Source organism: Nymphalis io, chromosome 6 (genome assembly GCF_905147045.1).
Source record: "Nymphalis io chromosome 6, ilAglIoxx1.1, whole genome shotgun sequence".
Taxonomy (NCBI): Eukaryota; Metazoa; Arthropoda; class Insecta; order Lepidoptera; family Nymphalidae; genus Nymphalis; species Nymphalis io.
Genome location: NC_065893.1, coordinates 4410514 through 4431662, shown reverse-complemented (window position 1 = coordinate 4431662; position 21149 = coordinate 4410514). Strand labels below are relative to the sequence as shown.

At 34.9% G+C, this 21149-nt stretch overlaps 1 protein-coding gene across 3 annotated transcripts in view; it reads right to left on the bottom strand.

Annotated features, from left to right (window-relative positions):
* The window catches only part of LOC126769262 (disintegrin and metalloproteinase domain-containing protein 10), a 59675-nt gene that overhangs the window by 17586 nt on the left and 20940 nt on the right, over positions 1 to 21149 (bottom strand). For all 3 annotated transcript variants that reach the window (XM_050487929.1, XM_050487930.1, XM_050487931.1), the window contains exons 2-4: positions 16398 to 16591; positions 14935 to 15001; positions 1263 to 1454 (exon numbers count right to left, since the gene is read on the bottom strand). In XM_050487929.1, coding sequence (XP_050343886.1) covers positions 1263 to 1454; positions 14935 to 15001; positions 16398 to 16591 — 453 coding nt within the window. The remainder of the gene's footprint in view (positions 1 to 1262; positions 1455 to 14934; positions 15002 to 16397; positions 16592 to 21149) is intronic.

The window sequence follows — 21149 nt, the reverse complement described above, 5'->3', positions numbered from 1 at the left end:
GACGATTAGTTAATCGCGACGTAAATAAGATTAAAGTTTGTTAAGCGACCTTGCGTTGCAATTCATTTGCTGCGCGACATACTGTGGCGAAACTTGCACGGCGCTGGCTCCGGGAGTCATCTACGAACTAGCCTTACTTCATAATTTCCAGTTTTAATCTCATTGTACATTCAACGCACTCGCTTACGTTATTTAATAGCAAAACATATTCAAAACTACTTAAATTAATTTGGTTGCGCTTTTTATTTTTCATATTGACATTGACATACTTTAGTGGCTTTCCAGTTGAAGACAAAGTATTATGTAGTAAATAATAGCAGTTTATAATTTTGCAATTAATATAAATCATTTCTTATATATTTTATTTAGCCTTGGGAAACGTAGCGTAGGACGTCCTCCAGCTAGGTAGAGTGACGATATACGCAAGGTGGCTGGCACCGGTTGGAGATTGAGAGCTGAAGATCGAGCTCAGTGGCGTGCCATTGGAGAGACATATGTCCAGCAGTGGACGAGAAAAGGATGACGATGATATTTTATTTAATGTTTAATCGTGATTATATGTAGTGCTGTCGTAGTCGTGAGTGTTAGTTGCAACTGTCAACTCTATAGAACCGTAAGGCAAAATACTAATATGCAGTGTTACTGCAAAGACAATAAAATTATTGTAATAACAAGACTTACCTCATTTTGGTCTAGGTTTAAATTATTGGCTTGCGAAATTCAACCATGATAAATAAACATTTAGATGAAGTAAATAAATTGATTTGAAACGGATTTTACGTTTTGTGTTGTTGCAATGTGTAATTTGTTTATATAAATATCACGCATACATAAAAAAATATATTATTGCGTATTTATTTTTATTACAAAAGCTACATTCAGATTCACATAATTTATTTTATATCGTTCACTGAGAGTAAGCAAAAAATCTGCGCGACAAATTGTCCGAAGTCGGGCGCGGGTTCGCACCGCTACGTCAAGAGCAATTTTGCATGATGTATTGTGTCGTATTTTTTTTAGGCTGCATAAAATAATTCTTTTATCTCAGGAAATTCATTTTACGTTGAAATAAAACAGAAGGCACATTTTATGCGATAAATATTTGACAATCCTTCATTACAAACACTATAAGAAAAACTATTGTTCTCATAGGAGTAATCGCGTAAAGAACTTTCATAACTGACTTTCGTAACTGATTGTTCAGACGAGTTTTATTTTAACTAATGATTACCATGAATGTGCTCTATCACTAGGAAACTCACCATGCCTCCTGTGTGCGTAGGGGTCGACCACGTCTCCTTCGCGGTATATGACGGAATGGACTCTGGTACGCGTGCCGTTAGGCGGGAAATAGCGACGTGCGTGCTCAACGTAGTAAGCGCCGTCGTTCAACATAATCTTGCCCTCGAACACACCATCGGTCACCGAGCCAAACACCGTCGACTGTGGATCATCTGTACAAAAGAAATATTTTTTATTTTTATTTTATTACGATTAATACAAGAAAACGTGCGCGAAATCGAAATATTCATTCGATGGTAATGACGTAGACATTGTCAATTTGCAATTTGCTATATTATTTATAATTTTCAACTACATATTTACTTACATATAATTTTATTGTAATGTTTTCACGTTATGTACACGTACTTTATTATTTAAATACATTTTTTATATTATATGATGGTGATAGATAAATCGGTGCATTATTCTGTCCAAAATATACACCGGCTGTCGAAAATACTCTAGTGTTTATACGTGTGAATCCTACTAGAATGTAACACGTGTGAATATATTTTAGTGTTAGGTCGATTCCATGATTTCGTATAAAATTTGCAAATAAGTGACAATGACCGCTATTGATCAAACAGCGTTCTGCCTATTGTCTCGAGTTAAATAACGAATAAAAAGCGGTCAAGTGCGGTCTGACCGTAAATATAAGTAGCTCGTTACGAAGCCACGAGCTGCGCTTCGCTATATTCAAGTCATGGTGCTTTAACATCTTTTATTTACAGTCAGTTTTCATTTTCAACACCAGAAAACCGTGCAAATACAAAAGTCCAAACACAGTAAAATAGGTTATATTTACTAAATAAATACTGTTTAATTGACGTGGGGACGTTGGGCACTGGTTGGCTGTGATGAAGGGTATCATCACAATGTTACGAGGTTATAGTTGTAAATTAATGATTACCGTGTCCACAAGCCAACAGTACATAATATGTAATTGCATAAAACATGGACCATAAGAAATTATTAATTAATAATAATAATATTTTTTCATAAAAATTTCATTGTTTTAGATCGTTCTAGATACATTCTAGTTACAAAATTGAAATGTCATTACGGGTATATAAAATACTATTTAGGTACCGTTCCGTCGTCACAAATAAACAGTAAAATCAGGGGTTTTCGAATAATCTTTTATCTTCTAATTATCTGCCTGTATCTAGGCACTGTATTAGCAACACGCCTCTATCTGTTTTGTTATATTGTGTTATTATTTATTCCCAAATTTTAATATATAAAAATATTTACCTTGTATTATCTATTAAGGATTTAGTGTCGACTTTGTTTTTGTACACATTTTTAATATTTCAAAATAAAAAAAAAGAAATAAAAGTTGTTTCATACAAAGTTTTTTATGTAAGTAATGTATGTATTATAACTTAGAAAGCTTCGGGACGGAACATTTTCTTTGGTGAAATTGGCATAGTTATCAAAAAATATGCAACGATATGGCGTTGTCCGCCATGAAACTACCATAAAAAAGCAAGAATTAAAAATCCGATTGATACACAAAGTTTATAATACTATTAAGATTTACTAAAATTACACCAATTACAGATAACGTATATAATATTATACGTGTTATTTTTTTATATTATTTTTCATTGATGTTGTCCTGATCGATTTCCATGACAGTCACAACAGTTCACAACGGTGACTGGCAGAATATGCAGGCTTGTCTGCGCAAAAACCTGATATTCCCTCACTCCCATCCGATGTCAGTCTGACGGCACCGCAATCCGATACCGCTAACAGGAGACGGAGAGAAAAGGGGTGAAAGAAGGGAGAAAAAAACTAGGAGCAAATCAAGACAAATCATCAGACCAAATGCGTTTCTTGCTCAGGAATATCACTACCGTACAAGCTAACCACTAGACAAATAAAGCAGTTATTTTATATTAAGCTAACATTAAATGATGCAAGCATTTGTACGACTTTTATATATATGTATATATATATATATATATGTCTATGGGATAAAGATGGACGTTAAATCACTTTATAACAGCAAAAAAATGCAAGATTTTTCAAGTAGATTCCTTATTGACAATCTCTAGAAAAAATCTATAAATAAAATATCTACCACATGTTAAAAAGATTTCTCATTATTTTTTTATTCGCAATCGACTTGGAAGAATAATCTCGCTTGGTAGGTAGTTGTTAACGGTTCATTTTATCTTGTTTATCACCAGCTGTAGAACATGTTTAAGATGTGTGGAATAAATAAGGAATTACAATTTCTTCACCCGTTTTAAGTAATTACTAATATTCTTATATACGTCTCAAATTAAACGTTTAACTTGTCTCACTTAGCAATAGCCCAAGGGGTCAGGATTGTAGCTGAGACTTTTACATCGCTAGGCGGCTCGCAAACCATTGGGCTATAGACACTTACATATTACAATATTCTGTATTATTTTGAAGGCAAAATGTAACGAAGAAATACAACGTAATCTTATACTTCCACGTGTATACGGCGTGACAAATTGTGACACGTATCCTAGTACACGTGAAAGCTACTGCAAGATGCGAATCCTTACGAGTAAAGTATGACAAAGGGGGATTACAAATTACAAAGAAATATACCGTACTCTCATTATAATTCCATATTTGCACTTAATAACAAAGGGTTTAATTTTTAAGACCGCATACATTTTTAACTTTCAATTATAAAACCATGCCATTTAAATATAAAAACGATATTAAAACTTTTGAATTGTCATTCTGTATGATTAGGAGAGAAACATTAACCTAAAAATTTAGAAGAAACCCATTCATTACTCATTTTATTAATATTAATTCCATGATAAGTTTATTCATTATTAACTGAACGAAATTTAATAATAAACTATATATAACTAATAAACGAAACTAAATGAAATTTAATAAATATAAATTCCCCAAATTCAAATAATATATAACGAGAGGCATCCTTAAAGGCTTGAGTACACACTGAAATGAGTAGGGTTGCACTTAAGTTTATAATCGAAATAGTTAACTTAACTGCCGAAGGTTTAATACGAGTTCGCTGATTTGCCTCGCCAGTAACCCGGGTAGGTAATCGACCAACGCATATTGTTAGAAACGTTTACTATGTCACCTAATGCAAATAGGTTTCATGAATTATTATTTCGTCACGAGTAGGAACTTGCTTTCAATTTTAACTGTCCATTAATTAATAATTGTTTTAAAAAGTTTGAGATGGTTTGGTTCGCCATTGTATAATATGTAACAAGTTGTCAATGCGTGTTGTGCGAAGCCAACAACGAGATCTTATGTCTCTACTCAAATCAAAACAAAGCAGTAGAAAATTGGTAAGTAAGTCTTGTTATAAGTAGAGTAAATTGTGACTGTGGAGCGCCCACCTTAACGTGGCTATAAAACCTGCTTCGTCTTATCATAAAAATATAAGAATACACATTTTAAAAACATATAACATTTAAAAATATTTTCTGTGATAATTAAGACGAAAAATATTATAAAAATTTATTTATAACATTAAAATTAAATTTATAATTCGAGTAGTAACAAGTTATAAGTAATCAAAATAACAGAAACTGGAGCCTTTATATCTGGTACTTACATTATTTACTATATACACTTACTATTTATATAAAGTTTATAACGCTATATAATGTTTAATCTTCAAACCATACAATACCAATTCATACAAGTTATTCCAATGTATACTCTATTCCAATGGAAGTAGGAAAGAAACAATTTTGACCTTGAATTGAAATGACATTTTAGTTAGACTGGTAAGGAGAAAATTATTGAATGAGTGGGTCAATGAATGAATGGTAAAGTATGGAACGATATATTGGTTTTAAAAGTAATTTTATATAAATTTTAATAGATATAATATGTTATATGGATTGCAGGTAAAATAAAAAAAAAATTAAACAAAAATTTAATCAGATTTAGTTTCTGAGCTCTCAACATTTATAATAAATTTGGTGGGCTCAAACGTCGTTGTATCAAGGATTCCATCTGTTTTTCCTTTTTCTTCCTCTTATTAAAAAAAGGCAATTATTTTTAATCACAGAAACACAACTCAATTTTATTTATTGGAATAGATTTTATTTTCTTTTCATACTAAATTATATTCCCAACATAAAGAAAAAGGAACTTTAATTTATATTTCAATAATAAAGCATACTTTTCAAGAAATATTATGTGACGTATATTATTATATTTTGAATATCTTTTAAAGAAAACTCTTGTTTTATATTTTACCCATAACGACTATCAACTTTAAATAAACAAGAATCAAATATATTCTTTAGCATTAAAAAAATATAATTAAAAATAACAACTTAACTTATTTTTTAAATTGAAATAGTAATGTTCAATAAGCTTAGTCAGTGTTGAAGGAAAAACAAAAGTCAGTAGGCAAAAGCAAAAGGTCGTTAATACAAAATCCGTTTCAATCACTATCCGATTAAACAAAGTGAGGTCGTAAAAAAAAACTTGATAATTGCGAATAATCACCCGTACACATGATACGAAAGATCAAAGACGAATGTTTTATTTTTGTATTATTTTCAAAACTATAAATTGATTATTGCTATGAATAAAAGTAATCTATATTTTGAGATTTAAATTCTTTTATTTCTATAATATTAAATAATTCTTTTAATTTTTTTTATTATATATAGTAGGTTAGGTAACGAAGGTAGGTAGGTAAGTAACGTATACTATATATATAATAATAACATCTTTATCGATTGTTAACTTTGTATATTTTTTACAAATATTTCATATTCCAAATTGATTACAAATTAATAAACCAAAATCTATTTTAAAAATCTAAAAGTTGTAACAAAACTAAAATAATGTATTTTTTATCTGTATAAATTAATTCTTTCTCCATTCGTTTAGCGAATGTCCTTGGTCGAGACCTTAATATTTTTTTTTTTTTTTTTTATATCGCCGGGAGGGCAAATGACTCTACTCCACCTGATGGTAAGTGGTAGTAGAGTCCAAACGCGACGACGGCCAGTACAGACGGGAAAAACGTTCTGCACTAGCCGCCTTCGCCTTGCCGGCCCGCAAGATGCCTCTTCACGACTCGTTTGAAGGAACCCGGGTTGTAAGAGGAGGGGAATACGTGAGCTGGTAAGGAATTCCATTTTTTGGAAGTGCGACAAAGAAAGGAGTTGCCAAATTTCTTTGTTCGCGATGGAATTGATGTCACAGTTAGGCGGTGACATCGAGAACCAGCCCGCGTGGACTTAAGAAGGAAGGGGGAAGCAGGAATTAGAGAGAATAATTCCTCAGAGCACTCGCCGTGATACAGTCGATAGAAAGCGCTCAGTGCTGCTATCTCACGACGCAATTGTAAAGGTTCAAGGGTGTTTGTGACCTTTACGTCGCCAATAATGCGTACGGCACGTCGCTGCAACCGGTCCAAGGCCTCAAGTAGGTACTTAGCGGAGCCATCCCAAAGGTGCGAGCAATATTCCACGCAAGACCGTACCTGTGTTTTGTACAGCAGGCACAGTTGTTGTGGCGTGAAAAAGCGCCGCACCTTGTTCAGAACTCCGAGTTTCCGTGAAGCTGTTTTTATAACAGCCTCGATGTAATCCCTTGGACTAAGGTCGCAGCGAACGTCAATCCCCAGCATGGCGATTTTGCTTTGCATCACCAGCGGAGTACCACAGAGGGAGGGAAGAGGGGAAAATGTTGACTTTTTCGCCGTGAGAGCGCATACCTGTGTTTTCTTGGCATTAAACTCAACAAGATTATCAGAGCCCCATTTGGCGATGAGATCTAACGTCCTATCGAGTTCAATGACAAGATTCTCCCGCCTCTCCTCAGTTTCCGCCCGCCCAGCCACTGCGCGTCCGTGGTATCCACCATGCACTGTACTATCATCTGCATAGCAATGTATGTTCCCAAGGGAGAGCATATCATTGATATGCAAAAGAAAGAGTGTGGTTTAAAAATTAAGTAGTTAACTGAAATATTGTTGTATTACAAATGAAGATATATTAACCAAGAACTGTTTATAGTGCATAATATAGCGAAGCAAATCACTTTGAATATTGACAATTACGGTTTTTTTTTATTTATTCCTATTTTCATTGGAATAGAGTATAGTTCGTCAAAGGTCGTGGTCGATGTCGGCCATGGCGCCGATTCTCAATGGAGACTAGTCAACTGCTACCACGATTAGTTAGAAATATTATGGTGCACAATTATGTGCAGTCTTTTCTCAATTACATAGTCCGATTAGACGGCAATCAATTTAGTCACATAACGGTATAGCCAATGACTTAACGTGCTTTTCGAAGCATATGTGATAATCGATTCGGCCACCTTGCCTCAAAAAATTATTGCTATCACCGGCCAACAACATACGAGTAACTGCTTGTCTTTATTTTGGCAATAAATTATGAGTAAGCAATGTTTAACGCAGACTACTGGTGTTTATTTTTCATGTCCTGCATCTTATAAATAGTATGTTTTTTTTTTACTTTTTTCTTGTGGATTGTTGTGTTTTTATTCGAATTCCTTGTTGTGTCGTTGTTATCGTCACATGCGTGATGATTCTTGACATGATAGTGGTAAAGTAAGTAAAAAAGTAAGTAACAGCCTGTAAATGTCCCACTGCTGGGCTAAGGCCTCCTCTCCCTTTTTGAGGAGAAGGTTTGGAGCTTATACCACCACTCGGCTCCAATGCGGGTTGGTGGAATACACATGTGGCAGAATTTCGATGAAATTAGACACATGCAGGTTTCCTCACGATGTTTTCCTTCACCGAAAAGCACGAGATGAATTATAAACAGAAATTAAGCACATGAAAATTCAGAGGTGCTTGCCCGGGTTTGAACCCACGTTCATCGGATAAGATTCAGGCGTTCTTACCACTGGGCCATCTCGACTTGTGGTAAAGTAGTATCGGAGAATAGAAAAAATAATAATTTATATACTAATTATATTTATTTGGCTAAACAAATTTAAAATTATCATTCCTGATACACTAATTATATATAATGTAAAAAACTTTGTTAAATGTAACGTCATGCCACATAACGCCAAGCTATATAAGGCCACGCCATATAATGCTACGCCACATGCCGAGACGAGATAAGCCAAACCAAGCCATGCCATGCCACGACAATTAAAGCCGGTACTGTCCACCAAGCCCGCCTGTAACCATTACTGGTGTCACATTCGAGTGACAATAGAACTTAATTCCCGATCGGCTCCTTTCGGAACGTCATTCGTTTTTGTACAAAAAATCAGTTGTTTTGGTTGCTATGGCAACCAAAATAACAGATGAAATTATGTGGCCATGACAACGAATAAAATAGGAGTGGTAAGTTGGAAAAGTATTAGGTCCTTACATGTGAAATTAGCGTTTTGTCGCACTGATCACTATGATCTGAAATATCTCCTCTTTGGTTAAGATTTTTTTTTTGTTTGGCGTCGCTTAATACCTCACAATGGAAAACATGAAATATCGGTATATTTACGAGTTCTACCGTGGCACCAGTGCTGCAGAAACAGCTCGAAGTCGAATCGAATGATGTGTACGGCACTGGTGTCGCAAAAGAAAGCACTGTACGTTTTTGGTTTCAACGTTTTCAACGACCTTCAGAACCAACCCCGTAGATGGCCGGAGACCAAAGTAGAAAATGAAGAATTAAAGGCTATTGTGGAAGCGGATCCATCACAAAACACTTCAGAGATCAGCTGCAGGCTTCGGGGTAAGTGATAAAACTGTATTAATCCACTTGAAGCAAATCGGGAAAGTAAAAAAACTTGAACGATGGCTCCCTCAAGAATTGAGTGAATCGAACTTGCAAACATGTTGTGTTACTTTGCTCAACCGACACAATAATGAAGGGATTTTAAATCGAATCATTACTCGTGATGAAAAGTGGATACTGTATGATAATCGGAAGCGCTCGTCGCAATGGCTGAATCCTGGAGACCCAGCCAAATCCTGCCCTAAACGAAAATTTACTCAGAAAAAGTTAATTGTGAGTGTTTGGTGGACTAGCGTCGATGTCGTTCACTACAGCTTTCTTAAATCTGGCCAAACGATTACGGCAGATATCTATTGTCAGCAACTGCAATCCATGAAGGAAGAATTAGCTGCTAAACAACCGAGATTGGTCAATCGCTCTAGGCCTCTGCTGCTTCACGAAAACGCAAGGCCACATACTGCACAACAAACAACCACTAAGTTAGATGAGCTACAATCAGAATGTCTGCGACATCCACCGTACTCCCCGGACCTTGCTCCATCAGATTAGCATTTTTTCCGGAATTTGGACAACTTCTTACAAGGAAAAATATTCAACTCCGATGCGGCAGTCCAAACCGCCTTCAAAGAGTTTATTGATTCTCGCCCCTATGGTTTTTTTAGTAAAGGGATCAATGAACTACCTATGAGATGGCAAAAGTGCATAGATAACAACGGTGCATACTTTGATTAATTAAATATATTTTACATAGAAAAAAACATTGACTTTATATTCCTCCCGTACAAAACGCCAATTTCATATGTAAGGACCTAATATTAAGATATAAATATACATTCGATTATTGATATATTGTTATCATTATTACCTTCCCGTTTCATAAATATTTGCCTCAATAACATACTAGTGTGAAGTCGAGATGGCCCAGTGGTAAGAACGCGTGAATCTTAACCGATGAACGTGGGTTCAAATCCGGGCAAGCACCTCTGAATTTTCATGTGCTTAATTTCTGTTTATAATTCATCTCGTGCTTTTCGGTGAAGGAAAACATCGTGAGGAAACCTGCATGTGTCTAATTTCATCGAAATTCTGCCACATGTGTATTCCACCAACCCGCATTGGAGCAGCGTGGTGGAATAAGCTCCAAACCTTCTCCTCAAATAGGGAGAGGAGGCCTTAGCCCAGCAGTGGGACATTTACAGGCTGTTACTTACATACTAGCATAAAGCCAAATTAAGAGGGCTCTTACCGCGTTTTTTTATCCGTCAACGAGACATATTATGTAATATTGTAAAAAAAGTTGAATATAAGTTGTGTTCGTTGTTTTATTATTAAAACCAGTTTAATTTTTCAACTATTTAAACCAAAACGAAATACATTATTATCAATAAATAGACCCAGAAATATACCCAGTGTACAAAAACGTAGACGGATGTAAACCAAAGGTTGCGGGGTCAAATCCTGGCAAGAGTGCCTGACTGCTTTTAAGTGTTTAGTTTTATGTTTTCGTTTCGTTTTCTTAATATATATAATGTATGCGACGTTATCCCAACTTCTATAATTCGAATATATATATTACTGTATTGATAAAGGAAGCTTTATTCAAGGGAACATACATATATTGTTTACCTAATCCCTAACAAGTATTACTATTAGCTTGATTACAATGTGTAAACAAATTAGTACTTTAGGTTAATAATTTTCGAACAGAAATAAATTAAATAAAATACCCATAGGCACATCAAGGCTGTTAAAATATTATGAACGAGGAAAACAGGCGGACAATTGTCTTGTATGTGTTTGATTGAATGATAAGCCGACTGTCTGTCAGACCGGATTTTGCAACCGTTATAAGTATGAACTTGACACCATTATCAAAAATATTCGTATACGTATAGTTAGTAAAAATTGATTAAACGTTATATAGCTTATATTACAATGGTAACCGTTGGGTTTATTTTTTTTGCGCCTTTAATTATTCTCTCTCGCTCAACCGTGACACACAACAAACGCAAAGTATGTCGTTTGGCGATAGAGTATACGGGCGTTAGTAAAATACTTGAGATAATTACATATATTCCAAATGTTTTTTTTTATGTAGATATACAGCACGACAGTTCACTAATAGAGTAAAATGCCCAAGAGTCTCGAGGTCTATTTAGAATTTAAATTGCATCATTAATTTATTTAATATTCTGTTTTTTTTAATTGGAAGACGAACTTTAAAAAAACATACTATATTTTTGCCATTATAGAATCGCTAATAAACCTTATAAGTTGGTAACAAATTATATACGGAAAACTTAATAATTAAATTTAAAAAAAACATTAAGTCTGAGAATTTTACATTAATATTTTTACCATTTCATACATTCTACCTAGCAACTAATCAGATTCATATGGAACTTTATCACCACACTATTACCACCACACCTCAATATTACCATGATGTTTCATACGGACATATATTAAGCAACTATTCAAATTGTTTTGCAAAAACACACGATAACATGTCTAGAATCTACGATCCTCAATTTTAACATCCCTCAATGTAATGTTTATCTTAAAATATATATTCTATACCATACATTTTCTGAAAACATATAATCAATTTATACAATTGACTTACTTATATGTGTTTTTAAACTTTAATCCTCTAAGGGAGACATAAATAAGGAATGAATGTTTATTTGAAAAGTTCTTCATTTTTTAAGTTCGAAATATGAAAATCGGTGTTTAGGCTTATATTTATGAATATAAGTCAGGTTAATCAGCACGTTTGTGTGATATTCATACTATGGGGGTATAAGGGACGAAAGTTAGTAGGGAAAGTGAGTCATTTCTGTAGGAAGAAACGTGGAATTAAGTTTCATTAGTCTTTATTTGCGTACGTGGAATTTATTTCTTAGGGCGACTTGTAGGCTACTGATGGCCAATTAAATTGTATAAAGCAGCCAATTGCAACGGTCACATTATAATACATATTTTAATATATATTAGAATAATATATATTTTTAAATAAAGTTTCACAAATGGGCGATTCTCTACTAATTGGAAACTGGCCCATACAAATGTGTCCCGAGCATGATTTTCTTGAATGGAAGACATTAGCGAATGAAATATGTATCGTGAAAAGCTCACACAATTTTCTCTTTATTTTTTAATTTCTGGCCGATTTTAGTAAAAATCGCAACAGGGGACTGTTATAATCATCCAGGGGAATGTTTAATTCGAAAGAAATACACATTTTCAATGTATTTCAATTTTAGTTCTTTTTAAATATGTTTAACAATCTAGTAATATACATAGTTTTATATATAGTTTTAAAAAAATATATAATAAAATGCTTTTATTAAAACTTTTAAAAACAATTTATTGACTAAGTAAGTAACTTATTTACTTTATTTACATCAGATAATACGCGGTGACTCATTTCATTTGCAGCAGGTGACAAGAGGGAAATATGACAATTTATTCAAAAGGGTCCCGGTTTATTCGTTATCTGAAATTTTTATGACTAGCTCGCACAACAGTTGGAATTGAAATTTTAATTTGCTTTTGAATACTATTGAATACAAACTGATATTATTATTATATTATTTTAATCTTATCGCTTTTATTCAAACTGAATCGTATATAAAAACTAATATAATAAAATAAATAACTAGAATAGAATATAATTTACACTACGACGTAAGCGAAGCAGTAGAAGTAGTAGAGTTTTTCTTTTTTTTTTATAGAATAGGAAGGTGGACGAGCATATGGGCCACCTGATGGTAAGTGGTCACCAAACGCCCTTAGACATTGGCATTGTAAGAAATGTCAACTATCGCTTATAGCCAATGCGCCACCAATCTTGGGAACTAAGATTTTATGTCCCTTGTGTCTGTAATTACACTGGCTCACTCACCCTTCAAATCGGAACACAACAATATCAAGTATTGCTGTTTTGCGGTAAAATATCTGATGAGTGGGTGGTACCTACCCAGACGAGCTTGCACAAAGCCCTACCACCAGCATACAATTAAATTTGAATGCGGGTGAAACCGCGTGGCATAATTAGTTATGATTATATATAATCCTTATCCTGCAGACTGTGTTATAAAGCAATCGTAGCGCAAGATCTAAAAAAATATATTTTATTTTAATACATAAAAGGAACTCTAAAAGGTCTTCTAAAACTTATTAATGTTTGATATAAAAATATTTTACGCAAGAAAAGAAAAACGAAAATAAAGCCATTAAATTATTCTAATTATTTTCATTTCGTTTGATTTCCAACAATTCAATTTATAGAATTTATTCATTATGGATAATGATATTAGGAAATCAGTCAAAAATAAAGTCTTAAGTATCGGTATAGAGTTGAAAGTTACCATAACATAAATGAAATATAAAAAAAACACGAGCCAGGACGCGACATTATGAAATTACATAAGTTAAGAAGCGTAAATATGAGAGGGATGTGATGTTTTACTCAAACCGCAGGGCTCCGAAAATGTCTTTAGTAAATTTTTAAAAGAGCTCGCTAAAAAAATTCACATTCATTTTCAACGGGGCTCGTTGCTAGATGTTTTTATGTTTATCACTCGTTAATTTTACGAATATAAAACTATGTAATAAGATTTTATTGAATTTTAAACATAACGTTAAGTAAAAAGGATTGTATGTATAATGTTTATTAGTATATTAAAAAAAATACATAATCGAATAAATTATGTCTAATTTACTGAAAGTATCACATTCAGTAATTTTAATAAATTACTATTCAATTAAAATTGTAAAAGAAAAATATATCAAATAAACAATTATTTAAGTTCGTCATCATGAAAAGCAAGTACGAAAACTTAATAAAATTATGCAGCTAAGGGCTTGCTCCATACCTATAATGCGGTTCGCAACTCGGTGGCTAAGTGCATCGGAACAGCGGCAAGTAGGGCGACGAACTGCGATCGATGCCGCTCCGCCCTCGCAACTTTATCCATTTACATTGTACCAAACTTTCACAATTATTACAAGAGGACTTGTGTATATTAATGCATTGCTAAACCGACACTTCTATGCGCCTAAATAATTTTATACCGCTTATCTGTGCTACGGAGCGTTTATATTACAGCATACGAAAGAACTCAAAGTAAAATTTCGTTGTTTCGCTCGCAAAGGACTGTTTTGAATAGCTCCTGAAAATATTCAGACGAGGAATGTTTGTAGAATTTCCAGCAAAGTAATTATTTTAACAGATAACATCCGCAACGTAGGCGAGCGGAGATCTCGGATGTCGGTATTCGGCGTACGTTCCTACATTAAAAGTCAAGCGGCCGCCGAAAGCTCCCAATTAGCTGAGACTTTGACGCCGTAATTGCAAAAAGGAATATGTTTTGGTACTCTCCTGGAATTACTAGTGGCAAGGAGAGATTCGTGTTACACCATAGCGGCCTGTTAAGTGATATGAAATCTCTTTTATGATAACACAATTGGTCGGTGGAGTAATTTTGAAGGAAAGACAAAGGAGATCTATCTTGAACACAGATAACGTCGTGTGCTGGGCTGTCTGCACAATACAAATGGAGGTCATGTCATCTGCAAAGATTTCCCCGTCTTCGGCACCGATAACTTAACTTACCTACCCTCATCACGAGACAACTATACTACTTGCTGCTTAATAATTTTATTGTTGCTGTTAAAATAACATTGTATATCAGACATATATTCCTACAGTTATATGTATATAGACATTGCTTACATAAAGAACGATATTCATGTAAACTTTAATTGAAATGTTGTAGATATATAATAACCTATGCAACAATAATGTTACCTTCAGTGGCATTAGAATAAAAATGTCTTCCTTGAATATTTTGTTCTTTAATTGAATATTTCTTAGTTTTTATATCTAGAGTTTACGTAGAGGATAAAAAAACATACTCACCAACCACTTCGCCCTTATAGATGTGTGATGTTTCGACTTCATGAATTTGTCCCTGAGACCCTTCCACCTATTAAAAACATATTTTTTTAAATAAAAAGCATGTATACAGTCGAACGATATAATGCATCGTATTTAATCTAATCTCGCTATACTGTCAATATAAGATGAACTCAGTTCTCTTTTAATTTTTCTCTTTCTATAATAAACTAATAAATCAGAACAAAAGAAGAAAACCACCGTAACCGCAGTATGTCCACTTAATCTTATTATCTGCATAGCTGACTGCAAATTGTGGTCTTTATATTTCCAATTTACTAGCTCTCTCATTGCTTGCATTTAAATTTTAAATATCACTCCGGAGAGTAACCAAAAATCGGATAGCTTTATTGCCTGCGTACCGGCGAAGGTAATGTTCGCTATCCGAATGCAGCTCAATTCCGGTCGTGCAATAGGGCTTCACGGAGCGAGAATTTCGCAATATAAGTGGGCAATTTACGTGTGCCGTTGCTAGAGAATAGTTCGGTAACTGAATTTTTAAGGTAAAAAGCTATTTTTATGTACTCGTTTGAATTTTGCAGTTTTGAATGCTTTTATTACTACAGAAATTATAAGAGAAATGCAACGATATATTCGTTTTTTAACAGAATGCGTCTATTAGGTATAAGGTTTTAAATTTCGATTTGAATATACAGTAAGAGCCTGTGAATGTCCGACTATTGGGCTAAGGCCTCCTCTCCCTTTTTGAGGAGAAGGTTCGGAGCTTATTCCACCAACGCTGCTCCAATGCGGGTACACATGTGGCAGAATTTCAGTGAAATTAACACACAAGACGATTTATAATAAATCACAATTTATAATAATCAAATTAAGTGCATGTAAATTCAGTGGTGCTTGCCCGGGTTCGAACACCCGATCATCGGTTGAGCTTACCACTAGGCCATCTCCGCTACTACATGTACTTGGTTATTGAATGTACATGGAAATTGTAATATACAATTATGGATAGAACTTAGATTTTTTTTATAATTTATCATAATAAACAACAGATAATTCTATATTGATATGACATACATTGATAAATGATATTTGAATTCTAATTACATCCTCAGTATAATTACTAGAAGAATCGTTATAACTTGTGATAGAAAGAGCCGTATGCGAGCGATAATAAAACTTCAAAACCTTACTACTAATCACATAAATATCAATGTTTTTTATTTTTATTTTATATGTATGTATGATTATAATAAGGTGTGTAACTATATAAAATAATATCGAACGTTAAGTTGCATTAAAACTCATTAAGATTAACAATTGGACGGAGTATTGAAATCAAAATTTGCAAACAGATGTACATAACAATAACAAAATATTCGCATCATTTGATTGATGCAAATGTTTTAAATGTGCTAACGCGGACATTATCATTCCTAATCTATAATGAAATGTCAATTTATATTTACCTTAAAGTCCTCACTAAACGCTGAGAGGTCGCGCCGCAGACGCATATTAAAATGCTTCCCGTGCGCGTGGAAGCTAATGTGCAGGTCCGGGGGGTCAATCGAGCGACGCGTGCGCTTGTGCTGCGTGTGCACAGCGCCCGCGTCATATTCCAGCGACTCATAGTGCTCTACGTATTCGCTAAGCCGTCGAGACGCTGAAACAAAATGTACTTATATTGTTGATGTTTTTAATTTAATAATTACAAATGTTTAAGTGCGATTTGGTTTTCCTATAAGCATCCTCTTTCACGGTTTTGGACAGTTTTATTATATAGAAAAAATAAATTCGATTCAAATAAAACTCATGTCAAAATACATTTGAAAAAAGTAATCGACAACAATAAGTATATAGATTTGGTTCTTAGTCATGCATTTGGTATATGTATTTTTTATTATACAAAAATATATTACTAGGCGAGGTCAAAATAGTTTTTTTTTTTATTATTATGTACGTTGTTTTTCTGATATATAATAAATATTATATTATGACCTCGAAATAATTAATTAAAAGTAGAAAAAAAATTTATTCGTAGCTTTTTTTAAGTATCATTTACTAGCACGAAAATTGTTCTACTTTTAATATATTACACTATTTCTTTTAATATTAATACTCATACTTTTTAAGCCTTCTTCATCATAAAAATATCTTATTTGTTTGAATTCAATTCGTATTTCTTAATAGTTACAGTATCTCGCGGAATAACAATCATATAGGCCAGGTTGTGGTAGACCTAAAACCACATTTTACATTGCAATACAAAAAGTTGTACCAGTAAGTGTCCAGTTATATATGTAGTATATTGTTTAAACTGCATGAATAAGTGAATAGTTTATAAGGTTGAAGATACCGAGGATCTGTATTGAAGCTCCAGGTCGAGCCATTAATAAGATATATATATATTCTATTAAGACATTTCAAACAGCCCAGAGTTGAGAAGTTGTCAGTACTTATACTCTCATGTCTCGGAAAGCACGTGAAGCCGTTAGTCCTACGTCTAAATTCCGGTCGTGTCGAATTTGCCGTCCAATCGCATTGTAAGAGCGAGTGAGGTAATAGAGTGTATCTATGTTTGCTAACACAAATGGGCACTATAATATCTCGCACAGTTCGTTAGTCTCTCTTGAGAATAGGCACCGTGACCGAAATCGGTCACGAGGACGTCATCATCATCACCATTAAATAACGACGATACTTGCCTTTACAAAAATAAGAAAAAGACAGAAAAACATAATATTATATTCAAAATAAATGTTCTTTTAATTCTAGAATATCCTTAATTGAAATAATAATCAAAGAATATTTTTGATTGTTTTAAATCGACTTTTACTCTTATGATTTATTCACGGTAAATTTATTTTAGAAGCATAACAAGTAGGACTGAAACTTCCTTTCCGGTGAATTGAATTGGGCCAATTCGAAGGCCTCTTCACCTTATGTAGAATTATTCATTATTTAAATTTTATTTATTGTTCGGGCTATGTTATGGCATATTTATACCATTATATAAAGCTATATATAAAATGAGAGTAAATAACATGTAACTTTGCTGTTAATAAATTTAAATCAAATGATAAAAAGTACGTAGATATATAATATATTATTTAATACAAGATTAAATACATGATGAAAAGACGTGTTTGTATTCGTTGATTTCCATGTAGGATAAATAAATTTGAATCTGTATAATCTACCCTCCAAACTGGTGGTTCGGACATTCAATTTAATCCTGCAAAATGGTTTAAAAGTGCTTGTAAAACTGTAACAGTCTACTTGAGTTATTAATTAGTATTTTTGAATTTTTCTATTTAAATATATTTTTTTATATATTGAAATCACATATATTTTTTTTAAGATTTATGATTATTATACATTTATATTAAAGTTAATTTTATATTATTTATTTATATTTAACTGTAACTTTATAATAGTTTAATTGATAAACAATATAGAAGGGCGGATGAGCATTGTGTTTAAAAGAATCACTTGTCATATTCTTTAATCAGATAAAGACTTGAAACGGAACAAAAATCTGATATATATTTCAACATCTTGTATTATAATACAGCGGTTGGTAAGTTTTAAAGTTCAGAGCAAAGAAATAAAGAGTCGGTCGTCATTAGTCTGCGGGCGTTGATTAAATGGCGGCGAACGATTCGATTTTCTCAGGATAATATTTTCCCTGACATTAATTATAAACTTTTCTAGCTCATGATTAAAGACAATCGACGTTGCTTCGAACACGAATACTACTACTAAATTTAAGACTTATTTCTTACACCTACTCGCTTGAACACTTCAAAGACAAAGTTATCTCGTAAAATATAAGAGCATTGTCTACTTACTTGGTCTTTCCTTTTCTTTTGCTTTTTATACTTTGAAAATTTAAAACAATATTAAGTAGGTAAATGAATAATTTCGAATATTTCAAGTATTTTATTCTTATTACTGAAAAATTTGGATTTGTGAGAGGCTATGTCCAGTAGTGTATGACGATTGGATGACATTTATTTCTATTACTTTATGATGTGGATACAAATTTAACTAAAAATATCTCATATGTGGTACGCTGGTGTGGGACGATGCACATGTGCGTTGCACGTGGGTCGACGCATCGTTTGTAACAGTGTCATTTACAATGTAAAACATTACAAACATTAATTACTATTGATTATTATATAATAAGTAAATTAAAATTTGCCGTGGAGTACCGGCTTAGAATAGTACTCCCCCAATCTCATCCCGTGGGTGTCGTAAGAGGCGACTGAGGGACGGGGAAAAGGGGGGATGGGCAGCAGCGTCCCCCCTCCCATAAACATCTTACCCCCCTACTGCGCTCGCCAACACGCCTGCCCAGCGCGGCGAGTATGGGCAAACCCCTCCCTTAATGGCAGATGCGCCCAAAAAAAGGCCCCCAGTTACCGGCAAGCCCGCTAGGCCCGACCAAGGTAGCGGTCGCGGTATCGGCAGGGCAGGGGGTGCTAAGAATCACCGGTTCACGGCAGGCTACCGTATAAAACGACTGCACATGGCAACGTATAATGGACGCTCGATGAGGCTGGACCATCACCTCGCCGAATTAGAAGTAGAGTTAAGTCATATAAACTGGCATATACTGGGGTTATCTGAAGTCCGAAGACAGGGGGAGGACACGATAACTCTAGAGTCCGGTAACTTACTCTACTTCCGCGAAGGTGATAACCTCTCCCAGGGTGGTGTCGGTTTTCTAATCAAAAAGGATCTCATTAGCAGCATTGTGGAAATCAGTAGTGTGTCGAACCGGGTAGCGTACCTTGTCCTAAAACTTTCTGACAGGTACTCCCTGAAGGTCGTACAGGTATATGCGCCAACTTCGACATACTCTGATGATGTGGTCGAAGCGATGTACGAGGACATCGCAAAGGCCCTCAACGACACCTACAATGTTGTTATGGGAGACTTCAATGCTAAAGTGGGAGTACAAGATAGCGGTGAATCGAAAGTCGGACCTTACGGCTTGGGCTGCAGAAATCACAGGGGGCAAATGCTGGTAAACTTTCTCGAAGCGCAGGGGCTTTTTTTTGATGAATTCTTTCTTTCAAAAAAAGCCTCAGAGGAGGTGGACCTGGCGAAGCCCCGATAACGTGACAAGGAACGAGATAGACTTTATCAATATAAAAAGGCACATATTTAGAGATGTTTCAGTGATCAACAGGTTTAATACCGGAAGTGATCACCGCTTGGTTTGAGGCACTCTAAATATCAACTTAAACCCGAAAGATCGAGAATGATGAGGTCTACTCTCCGACCTACCATGCTCCAAGCTGCTCAAGGCTCCGAAAAGTTCCAAATGGAACTTCAAAATCAATTCACCGTGTTGGAAACCATAAGCAGCATTGATGAGAGAACCGACACGCTGGTCAAAATACTGCAAAACACATCCCGCAAGTGTTTTCCGCCACAGAGAAGAGACAACGCACCAAAACTCTCTGCTGAGACACTCGAGCTCATGAGAAAACGACGAGAACTACCATCGTTTTTGTCAGATAAGGCCTTAAATCGAACAATAAAAACGCTGACGCGACGCGATCTCCGACGCTCCAATATCCGTGCCATCAAGGCTGCGATTGAGCAAAATCGGGGATCGAAAGTGTTCGCTCGCAAGTTTGGGAGGCCCCGGAAACGTGGAGCGGGAGTGAGGTGGTACTGTTTTTCAAGTAAGATGATAAAACCCTCTTGAAAAACTACAGACCAATCTCCCTCCTGAGTCACGTGTATAAGCTGTTCTCAAGAGTCGTCACGAACCGTCTCGCCAGACGACTTGACGAGTTCCAGCCCCCAGAGCAAGCCGGCTTTCGATCAGGCTACAGCACCGTGGACCACATCCATACTGTTCGGCAGATTGTGCAGAAGACCGAAGCCTTCGACTCCATCGAAACCTGGGCAGTGCTCGACTCATTGCAGAGATGTCATATCGATTGGAGATATATCGAGGTACTGAGATGTCTGTACAACGCCGCTACAATGACTGTCCACATCCAGGACTGTAAGACGAAGGCGATCCAACTGCGCAGAGGGGTGAGACAGGGGGATGTAATATCCCCGAAACTGTTCACCAACGCGTTGGAAGACGTTTTCAAAACGCTGGATTGGACTAGGTATGGAGTCAATGTAAACGGCGAGTACATCACACACCTTCGATTTGCCGACGATATCGTCATCATAGCAGAGTCGCT